The sequence below is a fragment of the Heliconius melpomene genome, chromosome 15 (assembly GCF_056956725.1).
Source record: "Heliconius melpomene rosina isolate 202511_hmr_F chromosome 15, ASM5695672v1, whole genome shotgun sequence".
Taxonomy (NCBI): domain Eukaryota; kingdom Metazoa; phylum Arthropoda; class Insecta; order Lepidoptera; family Nymphalidae; genus Heliconius; species Heliconius melpomene.
Window position 1 is genome coordinate 4,015,296 of NC_140403.1, and position 9,918 is coordinate 4,025,213.

At 33.6% G+C, this 9,918-nt stretch overlaps 1 protein-coding gene across 1 annotated transcript in view; it reads right to left on the minus strand.

The window, feature by feature from the left end:
* LOC146531352 (uncharacterized) overlaps positions 1 to 8,603 on the minus strand; it is a 58,710-nt gene extending 50,107 nt beyond the window's left edge. The window contains exons 1-2 of the mRNA XM_085198308.1: positions 8,297 to 8,603; positions 10 to 110 (exon numbers count right to left, since the gene is read on the minus strand). Coding sequence (XP_085054434.1) covers positions 10 to 110; positions 8,297 to 8,470 — 275 coding nt within the window. The 5' untranslated portion in view covers positions 8,471 to 8,603. The remainder of the gene's footprint in view (positions 1 to 9; positions 111 to 8,296) is intronic.
* Positions 8,604 to 9,918: the final 1,315 nt, after the last annotated feature.

Below are 9,918 nucleotides of genomic sequence, written 5' to 3' on the forward strand. Positions count from 1 at the left end.
GTGACTTACCTAGTGCCAGCGACTGGCTGCCAGACGGCGTCCTGCGGCGCATGCGCTGGCGGCGGCGGCTCCGCCCCCTCACCCCCGTTCTCTGTCCTTCCTTCCCAACCCTGCATACAAAAATAAAGGCTTTGAAGGGAAATCTACCGCTAGTTACATAACGAAAATGTATTGGGGATTATTTTAAGATATAGATCGAGATCTTCGCTTTGTTTTGATATCGGCTTCATGTGTTTACTGAGAATATTGAACATTTTGGCTTGTATACATATAAATAAAATGATAAACGTCAAAACCTTACATTGTGGTAATTGAATGTTAGTTGAGGATTCAAATCTCGATCACTAGAATACTTAATCATAGTTATTTATAATATAGGTTTTTCTCGATCCTGAGAAAATCCTATACATATTATAAAAACACCAAGCCTTATAGTTTATTAGGATTAACAATCGGGACCTCTTTAACTTTTGCACATTAAAGATTTAATTGGTTGAAGAATTACTTATAGGTCCCAACTGTTAATCCTAATAAACTATTGGGCTTGTTTTTTTTCTTTTTAGTTTTATGCAGTCGGGTTTATTATTTCTTATATGGACCGTTTATTTTGAGAGTGGTGTAAGTCCATTTTCTTTTGTTTCGAGAAAATTAAAGGTTAGTATGTCGATGATTATGCAATTTCATTTACCGACCGATTTTAAGTTGTTCAAAACATGGGTTTTTTTTGAGAAATTAAACACGGACTAGTTATATATAAAAAAAATACATTAAATTAAGCATGAATTACGTGATAGCTCATTTTTCTCAAAAATGGACTTACACCACTTTCAAAATAAACGGTCCATATATATTTGTTAATACAATTAGTTCCCTGTGAGGAAATGGAACCCACACCCGGCGTTTTGCCAGTCACTACCTCAATGGACTGTGTTGTTGCACAGAAATGCTACAGTTGCATAAAAATGTTTACGCAATCCAAGATTAGTAATAAATTATATTTCCTGCGTGTATTTTTGTTTATTTTGCAATTTTTTTCATTACATAGTAAACTTATTTAATATTTTCAAACACAAAAAGACTGGCTAGTCGTAGCCCAGGGGCATAAAGTCTGAATGTAAGCGCGGCAGGTTCTGGGTTCAATTCCCATACAAGGAGATGAAATATTTAATATTTTGATTTCTTCGCTCTGGTGTCGAGGCAAAGCGCGGTGTTTAGTTCCGCCGCTCAAAACAAATGCCTCCAAAAAGGAGACCGGAGTCTCTTATTGGTAGGTTCCCTCTGCCTACCCCGCAGTGAGCAGGATACTACTTGAAACTGAAAAAAAAAACGAAATACTATATAGATATACTAGCGGATGCGCGCAGCTTCGCTTGCGTATTTAGGGGGTGAATTCTAAAAAACCATGAAACACATGTTCAATTAAATATTTTTAAGAGTCTAAATTTCAAATTTTATAATAATCGGTGGCGTTTTAAAGATTTTTCCATACAAATTTTCAACCCCTTATTTGCACCCTTAGGGAGAGAATTCTAGAAAACGATGAAACACGTATTCAATTAAATGCTTTTAAAAATCTAAATTTCAAATTTTATAAAAATCGGTGCCGATTTAAAATTTTTTCCATACAAACTTTCAACCCCTATTTCTCCCCTTTAGGGTTAAAATATTTCAAAATCCCTTCTTAGTAGATATCCAGATTACGAAAGTAAACATCTGTCCAAATTTCACGTTTCTATCATCAGCGGTTACGGCTGTGCGCGCGTCTTACCTCAGTCAGTGAGGACAAGTCCTTTTATATATATAGATTAACACAAAATCTACGAATCCCATTATTTCAAATACTCGGGTTGGACATTACAGTGCCACTGGGATTTTCGTTCTAATGACATCTATTTCGGGAAAAAAGCTATCTTATTTCTTTCAATTCAGCACCTTGTTGTTACGCGGAACGTCCCAACAAAGGTTTTCCTATTACTTGTGGGATGCTTACTGCTTAGTGTTGGACTGTTATAAGAAACTAGCGGACGCGCGCAGCTTCGCTTGCGTATTTAAGGGTGAATTCTAATAACCCATGAAACATGTGTTCAATGAAATATTTTTAAGAGTCTAAATTTCAAATTGTATAAAAATCGGTGGCGATTTAAAGATTTTTCCATACAAACTTTCAACCCCTCATTTGCACCCTTAGGGGGTAAATTCTAGAAAACCATGAAACATGTGTTTAATTATATACGTTTAAGAGTCTGAATTTAAAATTTTATAAAAATTGGTGACGATTTAAAAAAAATCTATACAAACTTTCAACCCCTTATTTGCACCCTTAGGGGGAGAGTTCTAGAAAACGATGAAACATGTGCTCAATTAAATACTTTTAAAAATCTAAATTTCAAATTTTATAAAAATCGGTGCCGATTTAAATTGTTTTCCATACAAACTTTGAACCCCTATTTCACCCCTTTAGGGTTAAAATTTTTCAAAATCCCTTCTTAGTGGATGTCCAGATTACGAAAGTAAACTTTTGTCCAAATTTAACGTTTCTACCATCAGCGGTTACGGCTGTGCGTGCGTCTTACCTCAGTCAGTGAGGACAAGTCCTTTTATATATATAGATTACATCTTGGACATGATAAAAAATTTAAAATATTGAAAATTCATATTTTTTATTAAGCTGTTTATACATACAAACTTGGGGCGTAATTAGAGTTTATGGAACTATATATGAAAGCTCTTACTTAAAAAATCATTATGAACTTTTATTTATAGTTAATTTCATACAAAACACACAACGTTTTTAGTAAACCACTCCGCTACTCAATAAGAAATTTTCGAAAAAGTTCCCACATGTTCCCACTCCTTATGCCTCCAGAATTCGGAAAATGGGGGGCGCAGTGTCTTAACACTAGATTGCCACCACTGCCTGCCTGTTACATGCGGGATACAGCGTGATGCTAAAAAAAAAAGAAATTAAACATCACGTTTCGTCAAATACAATACAAATATTTTCAATAGCACCAAGCATATCATTATCAATTACTTCAGAACGTGAGTTATATAGCTAATCCAATTAATTATGCAGGCTGCTATTAATATACCCTACACACTCGTGTATACCTAACAAAATAGATATGTACACTATATTAATAATAGTTATTAATAATTCAGTACATATACACTTTGTTATCATCATTATTAATTAACAAACCGATAATGTTTGAAACATTCACTCTCGCAACTCACGTTTAATATACGGTGCTATTAAAACATATTGCAGTTTCACGCAAAATATAAAGAAAATCTTCAAAAAATATTTATTATTTTTATGTCAGACGAAAAAACTACGAGTAAATTGTATTACATTTTTAAATTCACGCTGTATCCCGCGCATGGCAGGGTAGGCAGAAGGAACCTGGGGACCTAATGTTAAGACATACCGTGCGTGCTGCCGTTCCACACATTCTGCCGAATTTTCGAGTCATCGCCTGTTAAAGGATGGAACTTAACGTCGCGTTTTAGTTACTTACCAGAGCAAAGAAATGAAAACAATAAATATTTAATTTCCTCGAGTGAGAATCGAACCCACAGTACACACAATTTACTTAAAAACAACAATATTATGTAAACATCGGACGTGCTTCTTTATTATTTCAAGGCACTAAAGAAGACGCCAGAGTTTAAATCATGCATAGGAGAGCGCACAAAGTAAGGAAAATAAGTTATTAGGAATTCTATGACCAAAAGAAATAAAAGTGAGGTCGTCCTAGCGCAGGGATACAAAGGTATGACTGTAACGCTACAGTTATGGGTTCGATTCTCAATCGAAGCAATGAATTATTATTCATTAATTTCTTCGCTCTGACACCGTTCCGTGACCAAGTTCCGCCTATCAACACGTAATGCCTCAAAAAACTCGAAAGTGGGGAACGGAGTGTATTAACACTAGTTTCCCTCCGCCTACCCCGCTGTGCGCGGGATACAGCGTGAAGCAGATTAGATTTAGAGTTAATTTGAAGAAACAAAGGTGCAATTGGCTACATTTGTAAATTGAAACACTGCGGCCGACGTTAACCAGCCATCATCTGTGTACACCCTCGCTCGATTCAAGTGTGCCTTTGTTTCGCAGTCGGACAGAAATAGCCGGCTATTTTTGTTTGTTGTTAAAACCGCTTTATTTTTAAAAGCTTGTACTTTGCGATTACTGATATAAGCTTTGAAAATTTTAATGATTATCTGATATATTGTAATTTAATGTATTAGTTTCGATGAAATAATCTATATCTATACTTATAATAAGATCGTAAGAGGGTCGGTGTCTGTACTTGGAAGATGTTCAAAAAACAATGAACCTTTATTAACGTAATAGAACCCAAAACAATGATTTTTAAAATTTTTGTTCGTTTGTCTGTTTCTCAGAATCGGCTTAACTGATTTAGATGCAGTTTTCACTATTGGATTTTGGAAAGCTTCCGAAAACATATAGGATTTACTTTATTACAATCAGCTCATAAATAAAATAGTTATATGTACTTAAAGTACTTAGTTCGACAAACTTCTTCAAGCGGGCGTAGCCCCGCACGGGCCCACTAGTTTAAAATAAATGTATTCAAAAAAGAAACACTTATTAATCTACTTTAGCTGTCAATGTCAAACAGAATATCTTTATATCATTATCGATGGTTACTTCATAAATGTCTAAAGGATAGATTGTAATAGACAATTTCCTTTAATATCCATTATCTATCTATCTATCTATCTATCTATCTATCTATCTATCTATCTGTTTTACTTTCCCGGACATGTTTAATTCTAATAAATTAATGTGTAAGGCTTCGTACCGCCGCGCGGCCGATAGATTGAAAGTATTGGAAAATTTCATTACTTCGTGGCAGAAAAAGTTCTCTGGTGTATTTTTTCTAAATGCACTTTATTTTGCAATGCGGGGTAAAATGTATTTTGTTTATATGCAATATACTGTATATTTTAATACAAAATATAATATATCGAATATTACTGTAAGATATATTTAAGAAAAAAAAACTTATTTCATTTAATTTATTTAACTATAAAGTAACTTAATTATCGCGATTGTTAATTGTTTGAAATTTTCTTTAAAATTATTTTATTAATAAATCGCGTATAATAATTGTTCAATTCAAGCAGGCGAATCCGCGAGTGAGTCGCTAGTAAAATATATAAACACGTGCTTATTAATATGATTGTGTTAATTTAATTATAATTTCATATAGTTTGGAAATTTAATGTTTTTACGACTTCATGGATATTATAACGTAATAGCATTTATTAAATTTCTGATTGCATTTCTCTTATAGAAAATTAAAATGACTTTTATACGTGATGTGTGCTATTAATTGCTTTTTCATGTACTTAAATAATTATTTATTTACTCATTAATTTTATTGAGGCCAGTCGCGCAGGGGCTTCAGGAAGCGAGAAAATGAAAATAATTTATTCTCTAGAGTAGGAATCGAACCCATAACCATTTCTATTATAGTCACATTATTTTTCTCGTATTCTTTATTGTAAGCATTCTTATTTTTTAATAAGTACATAATTTTAAATTTCCCATATAGGTAGGTACATCGACGTATCGATAGTTAGATGGACGTTAATAGTTCTAATTAATTTGGACTTTATGTACTTTATTCGATCACGATCTGGATATTTAAATTATTATAACCATTAAAATGACACTCGATTGCTTTAAAATACACGAACAAATAAGAAAATCTTTAAAAAAAAATTCAAGTTCTCCCTTCCCTTCCCTTCTTTCTTCTACATGTTCTTTATCTCGCATAGCAGAGGGAGTAACCAGAGATAATAGAGGTATCTTTTGTTTTGATATTCCTGTCTTCACATACAGAAATTTGTTGAATTGAGTTCAGCTTTCTAGAGTGCTTTAGCTTTTAAAAATAATTAATTATTATTGGGGATTAAATTGACAACGATTGCGTTTACAATCAAATGCTATCCTACTGCCAGTGTAATGAGTAAATACAAAAATTATATTAATAGATTATCGACAAGACTATTTTCTTGAAATAAGATCTCTAGGCGTCGTATATAAAGCCTAACACCTCCTTTCTCGGTACTGATGAACTATTTAGTTGTATTAGATTACTGCATGTTTTATAGAAGCAACGTAGTACTAAAAATGTCGTAGGTTCTGTTGTCTATGGTGATATTATTCTAAAATATCACTAAATATATAAATAAAAAAATATCTAAAACTTCCTGGCAATCATATCTTGGATTATGCTACGAAAATATAGTAGATTTTATCACTCCAAAGAAAATTTTCAAGCAAAACTGATGGCAAAAAATGGGTCTAAAGACTTAACTATTACAAAAAAATCTTGAAATTTTTACATATGAAATTTATGAAAAAATTGTTAAAAACACTCTTGCTATTTGTTTTTATTTATCATACTAGCGGTCCGCCCGCGGCTTCGCCTGCGTGAACTACGTTATTATTAATTTCTGTCTCCAAGAGTACCTACGCCCTATAAGTGACGTCCATGCAAAATTTGAGACTCCTAGCATTTGTAGCAAACTTTCAACCCCAAAAACAACCCCTTAGAAGTCGAATATTGCAAATTCCCGTCTTAGCGAGCACCTACGTCCTATAAATAACTCCTATGCAAAATTTGAGATTCGTAGCACATGTAGTTTCTGAGATTTCGTGATGAGTGAGTGACCTTTCGATTTTATATATATAGATATAGATAGATAAAGAAATGTATGAATTTTTAAAGTTTTTTTACAGTTATAGTACTTTTTTATATAGAAATGTGTCGTCTAATAAATTATAATGTCCGCAAATAAGTAACAGTACAACGGCACATCAGTTTTTATAGCACCGACTATAACCTGTGAATAGGCTATTTTCATTTTTTATTATCATAATAGGTAATTAAATTGAAAGAAATTTTATTATTCTCCATAATTTTTTTATTATAGTTTTCGCTTAACGGTGTAAATGAAAATATTTGCGTTCCCCTATTATGAAAATATTTGCATATTATTGTATTCCCCTGAATGGTCATCGAACCCACAGCCGTTGCGTTTACAGTCGCACGTTTGTGCCCACGAATAAATTAATCTGCATTATTAAAAATTGACGAATTCTCTTTTGTTGTTATTTAACTATTCGTCGTATAGTAAGATAACAGCTCGTCGCTCATACATTTATGTATACATACGAAAATAAATCTTATTAAGTAAGCAATCGTATTTTTTATAATAAATACATTTATAACGTAAACTTCAAAATATGTCCACGTAAGTAAATTTTAATACTATTTGAATATTTTCATTTCTTCGCTCTGCTGTCTAGAGAAAGCGCGGCGTTAAGTTCCGCCACTAAACACGCAATGCTTCCACGCAGTGTTTTAACACTAGGCTTCCTCTGTGTACCATGCTGTGTGTGGAATACAGCGCGAATCTTAAAAAAACGATTTTAAAGTACCATAACAAATATGACCTCGACAAACGATGCCCCTTGTCGGGTATTGACCTTAATGTTACTAGACCAATATCGGTCCCAGCACTATCCCTATTTGCATAAGTCCTCATAAGTAATCTTTACACAACTACTATTCAGTAAACCCGACTGGTCGTTGATTCGATTCTCATTCGAGGTTCGCACTCGAATTAACACTAGGTTCCCTCTGCCTATAATGCTCTGTGCGGGATTCAGCGTGAAGCTGATTTGTTTACCTAATTGTCGAACAAAAAAGTCACACTGTGATGGCTGTGTAAAAACAAGGTTTATATAGATGACTTAATAAATACCACCTATATGCCAGAGGACAAAGAAGCTGTGAAAAATTAATTATATAAAATAATTTCAACGATCTGAGGAAAATCCGCGATGAGAGAACAGTCATAATTGAAAACAAAATAATTATTGGATAACGATGTAGGTATGACAGCGATTCATTATGCGGCTTTTCGATTCATATGATTTTTGTTTATTTTAAAGGTCTATTTAAAAATGGGTCAAATAGGCTATATTTACGTATTTGTACGTATGTTCAGAGTAGGACTATATTCAAATTTTAGAAATAAAACAATTCTTGTTCATTGTAAACACCTATTGTGTATGAAAGCTCACTCAGCTTTTCACTTCTGACATTGAAAGAAGAACGAATATTCAATAGAAAATTTCCAATTGAATTAATAAAACTTCACTACAAAAAAAAACATCCAATACACAATCAAAACTTAACCCGATTATATAAATTGTCAATAAAATCAATGAAATGTCACATATTCTCACTTGTAGCTCTTCATTGTATCTGGCCCTGGTCGACCCTGGGGCCGGGCGCTCCAGCAGCAGCAGTTCCGTCAGCACAATCACTCCGAACACAGCGAAGAACATAATGAAGATGAAGAAGCTGATATTCGCGCGTTCCTTGGCGCGGGAAGGAGCCGCGCGCGCCCGCCACCGCATGTTGCCAGCACTATACTCGCGTTCATCAGCGCGGACCGCCAATGGCCGACTAGTGTCTGACAATGTTGACCGATTGGACACTGAAGCGCATGGAGCGCGGTCTCTCCGTCACTAGGCCCGCGGCACGGTGCTCCCGCACGGACACACTGGTTTAACGCACTCGAGTGACAGCTCGACGATGATATAATGGGGTTGCAAGCTATAGTATTATTCTATAGAAACTCCCTTTGTTTTGACTTAAAATTACTAAGATTTGATTGTTATATTTGTATTTTGATTTAACTTTATTTTTTAAAGGTTATCCGTACAACGAATGCATAGTAATAAAACTAATGAAAAAATTAAAATTATAAAAAGGGAGGAATTAAAGTCTATATTTGAATTAAGTATCACATAAGAGCATTTAATATGACGTCATAATAAGACACTGTTACTATAATAGATATTTTTTTAATATCCCTATATAATATAAATATCAAATATATATATTTTACAAATACAAATACCTTACATTCCCATTTTCCTCCCTAACAAGGCGATTTTATACATAATAGCAACACTAAAAGAAAATCGGAAAGCCGCATGCGCGCCACCCGCCCTCGTTCAATGACTTTCATTGACGACGACTTGAAAAGCTGGGCGAGCTTCTCCAAATTAAATCCTTCTTGAATCGTTCTAGATTAAAATATTATATCACTTGTCACACACGTAACGTATAATTAAGTTTATAATAGAAACAGCTAGTTAATTAGAAAGGCCTGAAAGGAATGTAGGTCGGTAAGCTTTGTTGTATCTTAGCAGATCCGTATTAAATAGGCTATGCTAATTAAAGCACGGCGACGTGGCCGCTCGCGAATATCTAATAAGATATGCAAATATTCTATTTTCGTATTATACATGTACTTTAGCATTAATTCTCTATTTGCTAAGGTACGTTAGGATGTATAGACAAAGAAAAGAAAAATTATTTATTTGTATTTTCGTTCCTATATTAATTAATATTAAATTATAATTAGTTATGGATTCGATGCCACTCGAGGAAATAAAATAATTATTTCTTTAATTTCCTCTGTTAACAAGGCAAAGCGCGGTGTTAAGTTACGCTACTCATACATTCATGTGCTTTGCTTGCAGAATTCAGTGGAAACTTGGGAACGGAAGTGTGTTAACGGAAACGAAGGTTCCTCTGCCCACCCTGCTATATACAGAATACAGCGTGTTAGAAAAAATAGCAAATTATTATAAAAAAAATTAAATAAAAAAAATCAAGTAATAATTAATATTGACTGATTTCTATTGATTGATGTATTCGACGCCGCGGTTTTCCTGGTTACCAGAGGAAAACTAAAAATAGAAATTTTATGAAAATCTTAGATTTTTCATAATGAAAATAACTATTATAAATACGATAATTTTATTGTACTAATAGCTTTACGAGAAATGGCAGA